General features: G+C 43.2%; 1 protein-coding gene across 1 annotated transcript in view; it reads right to left on the reverse strand.

The window, feature by feature from the left end:
* cfap74 (cilia and flagella associated protein 74) overlaps nt 1-15,459 on the reverse strand; it is a 434,220-nt gene that overhangs the window by 131,564 nt on the left and 287,197 nt on the right. The window contains 2 exon segments of the mRNA XM_034171458.1: nt 4,769-4,902; nt 5,122-5,295. Of these exon segments, the coding sequence (XP_034027349.1) occupies nt 4,769-4,902; nt 5,122-5,295 (308 nt within the window).

The raw sequence follows: 15,459 nt of genomic DNA on the forward strand, positions 1-15,459 counted from the left end.
TTACGACAACTGTCGTAACAGCTACACATTGAGTGGCATTTTTCGTCTGCGAAACTCCGCGGAGCCGAGGAAACTGATTTGTATCTGTAACACACAGATCTGTCCACGGACTTATAAAACTTACACGATGTCATAAAAAAGAGAATGCTTTGCGATAAGCATTTTAAAAACTCAGTGATGTTCACGATTAAAGAGTACATCACTAACACCCCGCCCCCCCAATGATGAAATCCGCGGAATCCCGCGGATCCGCGTTTTCACAGCTCTGCTATGTGCTCCAATTCTTTGGCTTTGGAAAAGCCTACGACCATAGATGAGGACAGGAGAGGAAATCGTCTGGCAATCTGGAGGTCTCTGACTCCACTCTTTCTTCATCACAATGGACAGACACAGCATCCATAGGACATTAGACACGAGTAGGTGTAATATGGAGCCATCATCTTGTAGCTCAGCAAATTATGGAGGACAAACCCAGGTGAACTTCTATGCACTAGATCAGGAATCATCAACCGTGCTCCTGAAGATTTCTTGTCTTCCACCTTTTTCAACTATCCCTGCTCCACCCAATGCTAAGTAACTAAAGCCTGGTTCACACGACAGGATTTTAAAATTATTTTTAGGTTTCCAAAACCTGAGAGACCACACACGTGAAGATAAAAAATCATGGATCTAACAGGTTTGGTCGTACAGTGTGTGGTGTCCAGTCACACGGCAATAACAACAACACCACACACGAACAGATTTCACACACGAACGTTTACAGTTCAGACAGGAAATCTCGCAAAAATCTCTCGAGATTAAATGTGACTTCAGAGTAAACAAACGGAGGTACTTTGTGGACTATTTAAAACAGAGGGAATAAACGATACAAAAAGAAAAAGACAAGGCGTTCTTTAAAGAAGTGGAGACAGCGCGACCACCAACCAAGTCAGAACAGCTGTTTTGATTTTATTTTCCACTCCGTATGTCCGTCACCTCGCTTTCTGATTGGCTGCACGTCACATTCAGCAGGCTGCGTGCTCGTTTCTGGTCGGAGGACACAACACGCGCTGCAATATCGGGCCAAAAAAACCAATATGTTGAATATCCCCGATTTGCGATCGTAGCGCTCCTGACGCCCTTCCAAGCAGATCAGAGTGCTCTGAACACACCACACACGGCAGGAATATCTGATAAGATTATCTTTGACGTCATCACGATTGTCGGGGCGTCCTTAAGATTGTCGGAAGGGGAAGATCGGGTCCGATATCGGCCTAATTATCCTGCCGTGTGAACCCGGCTTTAGTCATGTGTGCTCAGCCAGTCAAGAACTAACACCAGACTTGATTATCCCTCTGCAGTCGAATGACGCGCCCTCACGTCAAAAGTCACATGACCTAATTAAGCGGACAAAGCACAAAATCTGCTCCACTCTGAATGCGTGTTGAAAGTGGACACTTTAACCTCCAAAATACTTAATAAATTTTGTTAATAGGTCAAGTATAACTTGAATTATGATTAATAATTTACGCAAGTTTTTGGGGGGATAATATTCTCATATTCGCTGCGGGTTTTGCAGATAGTGGCAGCAAAATGGCTCATTTCCTCCTTTCAGCTGGAGGAGCAGAGGGCTGGAATCAAACAGTACTCCCTCAGCTGCAGTAGGAGAGAGGGGAGTAACCATTGGTGGAAAACTCAGTAACTAACCAATCACATTCACCGACTTCACGTGGGTTTGATGACAACACACAGACCCACGTGGTGTGTGTGTGTGTGTGTGTGTGTGTGCGCACGCATGCGCGTTTTGCGAACGGAACCTTTCTTCAGTCTCTCTCTCTCTCTCTCTGTGACAGCAAACAGGTTAAAAAAATACACAAATTTTTCTTTATCACTGGTGTAAAATATATTACCAAATAAACAATGATCCCCAGTCCACGTAATTTGGTTGCTGAGCAAAGAAAATTGTGGTTTTGTGTGGAGTGAAAAGGAGAGGCAAACAGTTTTGAAAGCTGTGAGATTTTCTGTGCTTGGAGTGTGTTTTAGTGTGTGAGGTGGAGTGTTTTAGCGTGTGTACTTAGTGTGTGGTGTACTTTTTTATTTAGTTAGTGCGTCAAAATAATCAGGCGTCTGGAACAGGCCGTCATGTCTCTCTCTTTTTTTTTGAACTGCCTGAAGACGATCAAAGTGCAAAGCGCATCATCCGTCTGAACTAGAGCGTGATCATTCTGCTGAGGAAGTGGACTTTATTTTTCTGGTCTGGACGAATGAGAGCAGGTGGATTCACCAATCTGTGCACACAAATCAGCTCAATGGATCGGACTGTGTGCTCCTCCTTCCTACTGCTCGACTCATGCATTTCTGCTCCAGCGCTGAGTCCTGGAGCAGAGCAGGGTGGAGACACACACTGCACCAGCAGTGAGCAGCTCTAGGGGTGGAGAACACAGGACTCCAGGTAGAGACTCCCCACTAAAGTCCAAAAACACCTTCTTCTTTTTTTTGGTCACTAACACAGTCTGGACAGTCTGTACCAACACCAATAAAAATGCTACAAAACAAGGAATTACAGAAAAATACACGTGGATACTGAGGTGGAATATCTGTACAAATTCTTGGAGCTTCTGATGTGCATTGAACAGGAATTGTTTTACTGAGTGGCACAAATATAATTTGTGTGGCATCTTATTGCATGTAAATAGTCACAAAGAAATGCCTGAAGCATTTCCTCCATTTTAATGTGAGTTGTTGTACATAATGTTTATGCTACATTTTTACATATATTTTTGAAGTTTACAATTTATATTTACATTCTAAGCTGTGAAAATGGTTCGTTAAAAATATTTCTGGTTTTCACAGTAAAAAACTAACTTTTTCTGATTCAAATTTTATGTTTTGGGGTGAATACTGCGTCACTGTTTTCATGCAGTATGTCAGAATGAAAGATAAACTGTAAAGTCACACAGGTGAGGTTGTGCTGAAAAAAATGACACCAAACAAGGCCAGGTAAACAGTTTTTAAGGTAAATTATGAAGGTAAAACCAAAAGTAGTCAAAAACACCAAAAAAATAGTCAAGACAGTTGTAGTTACAAGAGCCAGACATGGAAAGTATGGAGGGAAGTTGCTATCCAGGAGTAGAGTTGTGAGCTGGGATGGTATGGAAACATCTGCCCCCCCCCAAAACAACAACAACAACAACAACAACAAAAACAAAACAACAATAACAACAAAAACCCAAACCCAGTGATTCTTACATTTACTTTGACTTTTAATTCATTGCAGACAGTATGAACCCAAGATATTTCTTGTTTTGTGTGGTCAACTTCAACTCGTTTATTAATATTCATCCATTTCTGCATTTTAGGCCTGCAACACATTCTAAAAAAGTTGGGACAATAAAGCATTTACCACTTTGTAATGTTCTTTCTTTCTCACAACACTTAAGGGCCCTGTCCCATTGGCGTTTAGGAGGATTTGCGGATGGAATGCGCATAAAAGTGGCCCACATCCACCAAACAACCACAATAACCGTGTAACATTCCTGTATGAGTCGGCCGCCATCCGAACATGTCCGTGATCATCCGCAGAGGCACGTATGTCCGCAGCCAGGATTTTTGAGCGGCTCAAAAATCCTGCTGCGGATGAGATCCACATCACTGCCTGAACACATACTGAAGACATACGCAGGGCATACACAACCAACGCGCCGCATATCCCCTGTCATCCGCTGATATCCGCAATCGATGGGTTGGCGCGGCTTGGCGGAGGACCCGACGGCGGACCGGGACGGCGTGCAAAACAGATATGACGCGTGCCCAGCATGACCACATCACGGTCGCAAATGGTATGTCGCGCATGCAGACAGAGTGGGCACGGATGAAGCGAGTGCATCACGGCCGCTGTGCCCCTCATGGGGGCGCCTCCGCGGTCGCCTTCGCTTCTGTTCCCTGTTATATCCGCTTTTCTTCCTCATGTATTCGCTGATCCACCCCGGGACATTTGTCATTTCCACCCACCTTTGTTGCGGACGCTCAGCTTTTGTCTCCTCATTTCATGCGCAAATCCTCCTAAACGCCAGTGGGACAGGGCCCTAAGATATTTTGGCACTGAAGATATTAAGTGATGAAGCATTTCGGGTGATTTATTGTGCCAATCTTCGTGCAAGCATGTCTTAGTAAATATGTACAACTCAGGGCGACTCATGGCGACACTGCTCGTATGAGCGAACCACAAAAAATTACACCGATGGGCAGGCGTGCACGATCCCAGTGTGGAGGTTCTTGCACGTGACAGTGTCCTTTGAGCAGGAACACAGTGCGAGCAGCTGCACCACATCGCGCTGCTGATGTGGAGCACAATAAAATAAAAACCACCTGTGTAATGAGTGAATATCACTGGGTTGATATAAATAATACATAAAAGGGGATGCAATACAGAACCCCGCAGTTAAATAACCCTGGTTAAAAAAATATCACTCACGGGATTCAAACCCATATGGACGGAAACTTTACCACTGCGCTACAGTCGGTGGCTTGTAAACAGTGCAGAAAAATGCCTGAAATCAACAAAGATATGGACGAGGTGTGATGTGTGTAGCCGTGTTATGTAGTCATTCATTTTCGTTATTTCTTATGTAATTGGTATGTAGGTGTTGTCGTAATTATTTATATAACTGTTCATGACAATAAAGGTGATTCTGATTCTAATCCAGCAAAAATATTTATGAGATGGAAAATATTTTCTCTTCAGCAGACATAACAACGGGCATATAATGAAGAAAAACAAGACATTTACCGATTAACTCCAGATTTGCAGGTGATCTGAAAGCAGTATCTCTTAGCTTGGTGAGCACTGAAAATCAGATCAATCTTCAGGGTCTCTTGTGGAAGCAGAGTGCCAAAGCCGTCATTAGGCTGGACTTCAACAAACTGAAAAATGAGAGATCAAAAATGGTTTCAACTGTGTATGTCAAAAATAGTGGCGTTTGCTGCAACAAAATAAATATCTCCAAGAATTTTTAACAGTTACAATTGAAACAAATAAATAAATGCATGTACCTCATGGATGGTAATAACAATAACATTTAAGACATGCAAATTCTCAGGAGTGAAATGTTTTGAAGTATTCATGAATATTCATCTTTGTACCTGAGGAAGGCCCAGGAAGCCGAAGTCCTGAGGCAGCAGGGACAGGTTGGTCAGACCAACGCTGATTTTCACTGAGTGAGAGACAGGACAGAAGCCAAAGTCCACCAGAGTTTGGTCAAACTGTAGGTCTGAGGAGGTGACAACGGCGTGCACTGTGAAAGGAACAGGCTGCACCTGGTGGCACAAAGAATTTTTATGATGATGAAACATACACTTCATTACACAACACACAAAAGTACAGTTTTTCAATTAAATGTCAATACTGGCCCTTTGTGAATCATCAGACTGTAGTCAGCCTGCTAAGACTGAAAGAAAGTTGTATTTATTCATTCATTATTATTTATTTAATATTTATTAAAACCAGCTTCCATCATCTAACGGTCATTTCAACATTTAGTGGTTTGGTTCAGTTCCTTCAAGAAGGAACTCAAAAGTGAGGGTTTGATACATACAAACATGAATATGTGCACTTATGCAATGAATGATATGAACGTCTTTTTTGAAAGCGTCATCATTTCAACACAAACAGCATTACTGGCTTTAAAGTGATTTTAATCAGGTGTAAAGCCATCAACACTGTCATTCCTTCTGTCAGCTACTCAGCTCACTGTGATATTCCTGATAATTTATTCATATATGTTTATTTTCATAGCAGAAAACCTGCAACATAAACTATAAACTATGAAACAACTTTCATAAAACACTGGGGAAGTGAACTCAGTGAATGTATTTAAAAAGCAACTAAACTCTATCTGTTGCACTTTACTTTTACTTGACTTTCAGCATTTTGTTGTGTGTGGGCCGCCAGAAGAGGAGGTACTGCTGGCCCACCACCAGTGGGCGCCCTGCCTGAAGTGCGGGCTTCAGGCACGAGAGGGCGCTGCCGCCACGGACACAGCCGGGGGTGACAGCTGTCACTCATTATCTCTTGACAGCTGTCACCCATCTACTCAACATCATCTCACTCCATAAAAACCAGACGTCATCTCCACCTCGTTGCCGAGATATCGTACTTCATTGGAGGTAATATCCTCAGCCGTTTGTGTGGTACAATATAATTTGTATATTGTGAGTGTTTGCAGGAGTACCGGTACCTCTGTCGGTGGAAGCTGACAGAGTGCTGGACGGCACTCTTTTCCCCTGAGGAATCACTGCGGTACTCAGCAAGATTTTGAGTGAGAGGTGGAGGTGGCATTCCCACCGTTGTTGTTACGGGGTGTACACACACCCACACTTGACTGTCTTTGTTCTCGCCAGCAGTACCAGATCCGACAGTCGGGGACGGTGATCACCTGGGAATTCGGGACTTGGCGGCTCCAGTATTCACCAGGTTCGGTGGCGGCGGAAATCGTGTGGTTCCGGCTCTCCTCAGGACAGACGTCTTCTATCCTCGAGCCTGCCCACACGTCACCTTTGTGGATTGACTGTAATCATATTCTGAGATTGTCTGTATGTTCGTTGTGCTCCTTCACAACATTAAATTGTTAATTTTTGGCTCATCTATTGACCGTTCATTTGCGCCCCCTGTTGTGGGTCCGTGTCACTACACTTTCACAACACATTTATTTATTTATAAATACACAAGACACAATATTCATTGAAACATTTATTTATTCTTCCTGCGAGACCTTTTAGCTATTGAATATTCCTGCTTGATCAAAAATTTTTACCTTTCCTTCTTTGTAACATTGAATAACTTTTTCATTTCAATAGTTTTTAAATTATTGCTGGAAAAACCAACTGTGAAGTTCAGACCTTTGAGTTGCCTTTCTTGTATAAAAGGTGCTGTATGACTAGAAGAAGAAGTAGGTGTATATAGACCCTGAGCCCCATTGGTTCCAGTGCTTATCCCTCGATTTTGTTGTGTGAAGCAGATTATGGTCTGTGACATTCCCCAACATTTCTCAGCTATTTACAGCTGGGTGGACTGAGACAGTGTTGATTAAGGGACTGAATTATTAAAGGTTTAAATGTTCACAAACACCATTGCACTTGCTAATACACCTGCAAACTACTTTACTAATGGCCCATTCACACTGCACTTAACGAAGGGCAATGAAGCCCAAACGAAACAAGAAATCTGGACTTTCGCTGACTTTCGCTCAGCTTCGTTCCTGCAGCTGGCGCTTCGTCCGGATTTTTAAACTGTCGAAAAATTTGAACAAAGGGCAACAAAAACCTCAAATCGTCCATATTTCGTTTTGCTGTCATTCTTGACTTTTTTTTAATTGTTTGTTTAGTGTTTGTAACATTAGCATTTAGTTTGACTTCGTTCGACCAGCTGAATGTTTTCACACAGTGCAGAAGCTGTTTCTGAGCACTGCTGCTGCTGCATTCATGTACTGTCGGAAATTACAGGGCAAACTCAGCCTGTTTGCTTGGATTTTTTTATCTGGGTGGAGGTCAGCTTCACTGGGCTCAGGCACCTTATATAGGCCAAAATTAATCTTTTGTGTGGCTACAATTAATTGTTTTGCCACAAGCAACTGCTGAATTTGAAACAACAAAAAAGTTGTGTAATTTCCGATGGTACTTGAACGCAGCAGCAGCGGCAGCAGCAGCTCCTGTGTGCGCTTATTATTTTTTATTAAATATAACAATATGAGTGTAGAAATGATAATCCAGCCCTTATGTACATGTGGAAACAGGCAGATGATTCAAATAATTATATAAAGAGCTGTTCTGGAAGGCAGAATTCACGTTATGGATCAGTGATCAGCTGGTGGAAATAACCGCACATTAATCAATCAATCTACAACATTTATTTATAGAGCGCTTTACAGCACTGACTGGTCTCCAAAGCACTTAACATTAAAAACACAAATTCACAAAAATAAAACACATATACAATAAAATTTTAAAACAGCACATAAAAACAGAAATGTCACCTCCCGACTAGGTGATAAAAGCCTTTTTAAGTAAGTCTTAGAGTTAAAAAATGCTATGTCAGAAATAGTACGTAATTCAAGAGGTAGCTTATTCCACAGTCTGGGGCCTGCTACCGTGAAAACAGGATCACCCCAGCGTTTGTATCTTGACCTCAGAACATCTAAGTAAAGCTGGGCAGACGCCCGTAATGTCCTACTGTAAGTGCGCAAAGTTAAAATTTCAGACAAGTGGGTAGGTGCAAGGCCATAAATAGCTTTAAAAACAAACATTAAAACCTTAAAATCAATTCTAAATTAACTGGAAGCCAGTGGAGTGAGTACAGGACAGGCATAATATGCTCACGTCTAGAAGTATTTGTTAAAACACGAGCAGCAGCATTCTCCACCAATTGGAGACGTCCAAGAAAAGACTGATTAATGCCAGAATAAAGTGCATTACAATAATCAAGTCTGGAGCTGATGAAAGCATGAATGGCTGTCTCAAGATCACGTCTACCGAGGAAGTGCTTTATTTTAGCCAAAAGACGAAGCTGGAAAAAACTTGCTTTGACAACAGAGTTTATCTGTTGATTGAACCTCAAACAGATGTCAAATATCACTCCCAAATTCTTGACAGTTGGTTTTACATAATTAGCCAGAGCACCAAAATTCGGTGTTCAATTCAATTTATTTCATTTATATAGTGCCAAATCACAACAGAGTTGCCTCAAAGTGTTATGTGTCGGACGCAGGACGGAGAACCGACCAGCGTTTGAAGGACCCAGTATAAAATAAGCAGAGCACGGTACAAAGGATAACAGAGTTTAATAAACATAACAGTGATGTGATAATACAACAAATAAGTGCGCGGTCTGCGAGGTGGTAATTACGGTGCGCTCCCAGCTGCACAAACGGTCCAGAGCCAGAAACAGTTCAGACTCAAGGACCCCGCCGACACTCCCCAGATGGCCGCGACAAACCGAGTCTGTGAAAGAAGAAATCATCATGTGAGTCCACACTCCACACACAGAGAGACCGCTCAAAGGTGTACAAACAGCAAACACTTCCTGGCTTAATTACTAATCAGCTTCCCTCCCTGCAGGCATGGAACAGCCAGTTCACATAACTCAACTGCAGTGGAAGCTGATTAAAACGACTAACATAACAGCTCAATACAATAAGGTGTGAGGGACACCACATTTACTGACTGTACAAATGTTAGTCACAAAACCTAACATACCTCAGGAAGTGTGCTGACGAGCGTGAGACCTCACCCCCTCCTCTTTCACAGACCATGCATCAAACCTGGACGTTCTCTGCATCCACTGATGATGAGATGGCTCTCGAGACGACGATCTCACCCGTCTGGTCACAAAGTCGAGTCTCTGGCAAATACACACTGTGTACTCCAGACTTAAATGCCACCATGTTCCAATCCGTGTAGATGCACCACAGCTGTGAGTCCTGACGAGCCGCACCTGATCAGCCTCAGGTGATCAGGGTGAGGTCCTGGTAACTCAGCCACACAGCCACTCAGTCCCAAATGCGCACCACCTGGAAGGAAAACCAAAAGACAGAAACAGAAGACAAACAAAAGCCAGCCAGGCACGCCAGCCACAACACAAAGCACTTCACACAGGTAAGGTCTAACCTTACCAACCCCCAGAGCAACAGTGGTAAGGAAAAACTCCCTCTGAGGAAGAAACCTCAAACAGACCAGACTCAAAGGGGTGACCCTCTACTTGGGCCATGCTACAAACATAAATTACAGAAACAATTCAAAGAACAATTCACAGCGAATATACAAGAAATGCTACTGGCGCACAGGACAGGAGGGTCGCCAACACAAATACAACTCCCATCTCTGGATGGAGCTGCACCTTAAACAGAGAGAAAAAAAAACAGAATCAGGCATCAGAAAGACAAAAATACTGTATAATTTGCTAGCATTAAACAACAAGAAAAACAAAAGAAATACTAAGGTGATCGCCAGCCACTAGCTCTAAACGTCACTAAAAGACCCTGAATTTAGGTAAAGTTGAGGCCGCAGCCCGCTCCAATTACTAATAAATTAATTAAAAGAGTAAAAAGCGTAAAACAAAACTGTACCAGTATACTAGCCATATGAAAGGGAAAATAAGTGCGTCTTAAGTATGGACTTGAAAATCTCCACAGAATCTGACTGTTTTATTGACGCAGGGAGATCATTCCACAGAACAGGGGCACGATAAGCGAAAGATCTGTGACCCGCAGACTTCTTATTCATCTTAGGGACACAAAGTAGTCCTGCACCCTGAGAACATAAAGCCCGGGCCGGTACGTAAGGTTTAATTAGGTCAGCTAGGTAGGGAGGTGCCACTTCATGAATAATTTTATAGGTTAATAGCAGAACCTTAAAATCTGCTCTCACTGGGACAGGAAGCCACTGAAGGGATGCCAAAATGGGTGTAATGTGGTTGTACATTCAACTTCGCGCTCTGGCATACCAAATGTGGTGTTACCATCATCTCAGTTTTATCATCATTCAGGTAAAGGTAGTTTTGGGGCAGCCACTGCTTTATATCACAAATACAATTAAATAATGATGACAAAGCATCACTCCCATTAGTCCTCATAGGCAGATAGATTTGCAGATCCTCCACACAGCAATGAAAGGACAGGTTGTGATGGGTTATAACTAGGGTTGGGTATCGGTTGGGTTTTATCCAATACCGGTGCCTACTCGGTATTTTTTAAACGATACCGGTGCTTAAACGGTTCTCGAACCGGTAGTTTAAAAAAAATGAACTGCACACACTTTGTCAAAAAAACAATACCCTTTTATTCCTAAATAAAATTGAAACATAATATTAAGTTGTTGTAATCTTTAAACAATATAAATAAAACATATAATAATAATAAATAAATATAAAATAAAATGTCCATAATATCAAATAGAACAATAACCCGAACAATCACTTTAATATAAATATAACACAAATATGGAACAAAATATTATAAAACAGTTATTGCACATATAAATAACTTCAATTCTTCAATTGCAATTCTTCTGCAGGAATATCAGCATATTGGCCTTTTCTGGCAATATACGGCATCTTTCCTGGCTAACTGCATGTTCAGCACAGGAGAAAACCCTCTCAGAGGGGGTTGAGGAGGCCTGCACGCACAAATACACCTCTGACAAGGCAGACAAATTAGGGAGGGTATCCCTCTTACCCCACCACCAAGCCACAGGGTCTTGTCCAGATGTGATTGCTGGCATGCCTTTGTAGAGCTCAATCTCTTTCTTGACCTGCTCTGTGATAGAGAGGGCACTGCTTGTGCTCATAGTTGTGTGGAGAAGTTCCCGGTCTTCATCCGCAAATAACTGCTCCAAGGCTGACATCCTGTGAGCTCCTCTTTGCTGCAAAATACAAACAAGTTTATTATAGCACAAAAAACAACTATTCATCATTGTAGACAAGATAAATAGTATATGACTGCACTTACATGTCTGTCCTCTTGCGCCACCTCCACCTCCACCTCATCATCACCATCAACACCTACTTCTGCCTCACTCTGATGAGGGTCCTCTAGTGGAAGCTGCAGACACAAACCGATTACCCACAAAACAGAAATACTTAGTTAAAGAAACTGTAACAAAGACATAGAGCATATGAAAAAGATGAGCAATTAGCCCACTGTCTCTGACAAATATGCTGTAAAATACCTGAGTTGCCGTGACACTGTCAATCGTTGCTTTGTCAAGCCTATCCCAAGCTTCTGTAACACCAACTCCCAGCTTGCCTTTAAAGCGAGGGTCCATCAATGTGGCCTCCTGAAGGAAGTTCTGAATTTCTTTATCCTGTAATGAAAACATGATTTAGTGTCTAGTAGTAAAAATTGTGTAGTTTGGCTTCTCTCTTCTTCTGGGAACCACAGAATCTCGTCTCTGGTGTTTGCGGACGATGTGGTTCTGTTGGCTTCGTCAAATCAGGACCTTCAGCGTGCACTGGGGCGGTTTGCAGCCGAGTGTGAGGCGTCCGGGATGAAAATCAGCACCTCCAAATCCGAGGCCATGGTTCTCGACCGGAAAAAGGTGCTTTGCCCTCTTCAGGTCGGTGGAGTGTCCTTGCCTCAAGTGGAGGAGTTTAAGTATCTCCGGGTCGGAGGGACGGATGGAGCGTGAGATCGATAGATGGATCGGTGCAGCGTCTGCAGTGATGCGGTCGCTGTATCGGACCGTCGTGGTGAAGAGAGAGCTGAGTAGGGGGGCAAAGCTCTCGATTTACCGATCGATCTACGTTCCGATCCTCACCTATGGTCATGAGATTTGGCTCATGACCGAAAGAAAGAGATCGCGGGTACAAGCGGCCGAGATGAGTTTCTTCCGCAGGGTGGCTGGGCGCTCCCTTAGAGATAGGGTGAGGAGCTCGGTCACTCGGGAGGAGCTCGGAGTCGAGCCGCTGCTCCTCCACTTCGAAAGGAATCAGTTGAGGTGGCTCAGGCATCTTTTCCGGATGTCCCCTGGACGCCTCGCTGGCGAGGTGTTCCGGGCACTTACCATTGGGAGCAGGCCCTGGGGAAGACCCAGGACATGCTGGAAGGATTACATCTCTCAGCTGGCTTGGGAACGCCTTGGGGTTCCCCCGGATTTGCTGGGGGAGGTGTGTGTGGATCGGGAGGTCTGGGCGGCTTTGCTTGAGCCACATTTTCACCTGAAAGATGGCGATTCCACTGTGGAAAATGGATGAAGCCCCATCACCCCTCCACCTTCTCCTTGGGTAGTGCATTCTTCTTAGCCAGGGTGAAAGGAGTCACTGTGGTTACTTGAAAGCCAGAAATAAAAACATTACTATCAAAATAGTTAATAATATACACCTGTCTGTTACTCATTAAACAAAAATTGATACTGATGTAAATATACTGAAAGTTCAATATTTTGTTTACATATATTCATACTTTTGCTTTAAGCAGACATTGAGCAGAAATATTTAATAGTGTAGCCTCGAGACAGGTATATTGAGACAGGTCACGTAACAACTGGCCTACAGTCTTGTAGGCCAAAAAATAGGCTTACCTATTTGTTGTTCCTATGCAATTGCAAAATTGCGCATTCAATCTTGTGCAAAATGCACATTCAATTTCGTACATTTTGCATACATACAGTACTTGTTATGAGGTTCATGTTAAGCATAACGTCAGCAGACACTAGGTGGAACTATACATAGCCAGGCGTTAGACACACACTGTTAAAATGCAACAGTACTTGCTAATGCTAACCTAAGACAATAATCAAGATTTGCGGTTGGCATTAAACTAAACTTACCTGAAGAGGAACGGCTGCTGTCATCATCATCATCATCGGTGATGTGCAACGCCACACGAGCAGGGGTGGGAGTGGAACTTTCTTCAATTTGCCCTGCAGCCCCTGCTGCCGAAGTGCTGGGCCGTGAAACGTCGCGCAGTTTATCAAACACCGTGCATTGTTCAGCTTTCAAATAAACTCTGTGACTGGCCAGATGCTTCATCAAATTTGATGTGTTACCTCCCTTACATGCAATTGTTTTATGACATCTGTGGCATGTTGCAGAGTCGTTGCCCTTGGGTGTGAAATGAAGCCAAACTTTGGAGCGTTTCGCCTTCGGCATTTTTACTGATCCTCTCGCTATCAGTTCTCATCAACTAATGCGGTGCTGACGTCATGCAGGTTGACGCCGGAACACCGTGGTCGGTCGCCCCCTTTCGGCTCATGAAAAAAAAAAAATGTCAGGCACCGAAATGAGGCACCGACATTTTCATTCTTATTCTGTCTTGTTACTACCATTTACATCGGAACCGGTGCTCTATTGGAACTGCGTTTCGGTACCCAACCCTAGTTATAACTGACCCCAATGGCAGAATGTACAAAGAAAATACAATAGGCCCAAGAACAGAACCCTGTGGCACTCCACAGCACAGAGGAGCAGTCAATGGTCAATGCGTGTTCACACAGCCTGATCAATTTACTGCTCTGAGATATTCAATCATCTTTACACTTATATTTATTTATTCCCCCTTTTGACAGTTTTCTGTTATAAATCAATATATATGGCTTAGAACGTAATACAGTGATACAGCAGTGACCACGGCACACCAGAGTTGTTGTTGTTTTTTTTTTAATTGGAGCAAGACAGAGCAAGACAGTGTGGATTCTGATGATAAAGGAGATGATCCCTCTTTTGTTCTGGATGAGGAACCATTATTATGTGTTTATTCTTGAAAAATAATGTCTTGGTGTGTACAAGGTGGACTGGAGTACATTTTGGTGCAACTCATGATAATTGCAGTCACTCAATTCAATTCAATTTATTAATCCCACAAGGGGCAATTAAGTTAGAGCAGCGCATAAAACACAGTGACTTATAACAGAAAACACTCAACAAGGCTGGTCGTGAGCTGGCCACATGCACGCGTGCCTTTCCCCAACCAACAGATAGGTGAGACATACATCACATAAGGAAAGAAAACATCACTTCCATGTCAGTTACTGCAAGCAGGGAGAGATCTGAGGTTATGTGCAGGCTAGGTCTGGCAGTAGGTCAACAAACGTTAAAGACTAGCCTCGTGTCACACACATGCACATTTCAGCATCTTTGTGGAATGATGCACACACGTCTGTGTGCGCATTCTGCTGTGTGCGTTCAGTGGTAAAACACATACAAAAACTGTGCAAACAGAGATGTACACATTCTGCTGTGTGTGTTACTGTGTGCGTCAATAATAAATCAACAAAATATACTGCTATTTAAGTACTGAGTTGTCTTCCATACACAAGGTCTATTAGAAAAGTATCCGACCTTATTATTTGTTTCAAAAACCATATGGATTTGGATCACGTGTGATTGCGTCAAACAAGCTTGAACCCTCGTGCGCATGCGTGAGTTTTTCCACGCCTGTCGGTTGCGTCATTCGCCTGTGAGCAGGCTTTGAGTGAGGAGTGGTCCATCCCCTCGGCGGATTTTCATTGTCAGGAAATGGCGGAATGATTTGGGCTTTTTTTCCATCAGAATTTTTTCAGAAACTGTTAGAGACTGGCAGCTGGAAACCATTCGAAAAATTTTTCTGGCTCTTTTTGAAAATTTTACGGGCTTCACAGAGAATAAGGACTGTTACTACAGCTTTAAGGATGGTTTTAAGGACATTCGGCGCGCCATGCTCCATGCCGCCATCGAGAGCCACAAACCACCAGATCATTTCTAAACAGACGGCTCTGTGGAGTTGGACCGTCGTGTGCACTTTCTCTGGTTATCACAAGAGCTGGACATCAACCATTTTCCGGCAGATTTCACTTTTAACAAGAGATTTTGTCATGGAAAGCCGAGCGGAGGCTTCGCGCGTCACAACCGATTTGCTGATGGAGCGAGACAAAGGAACACCTCCGTTTTGGTCTCACAGGACGGCTTTGAGATGGCGTTCAGACAGCTGTCGGTGGTTTTTCCATCGAGTGATT

Source organism: Thalassophryne amazonica, chromosome 6, assembly GCF_902500255.1.
Source record: "Thalassophryne amazonica chromosome 6, fThaAma1.1, whole genome shotgun sequence".
In the NCBI taxonomy this organism is placed as follows: Eukaryota; Metazoa; Chordata; class Actinopteri; order Batrachoidiformes; family Batrachoididae; genus Thalassophryne; species Thalassophryne amazonica.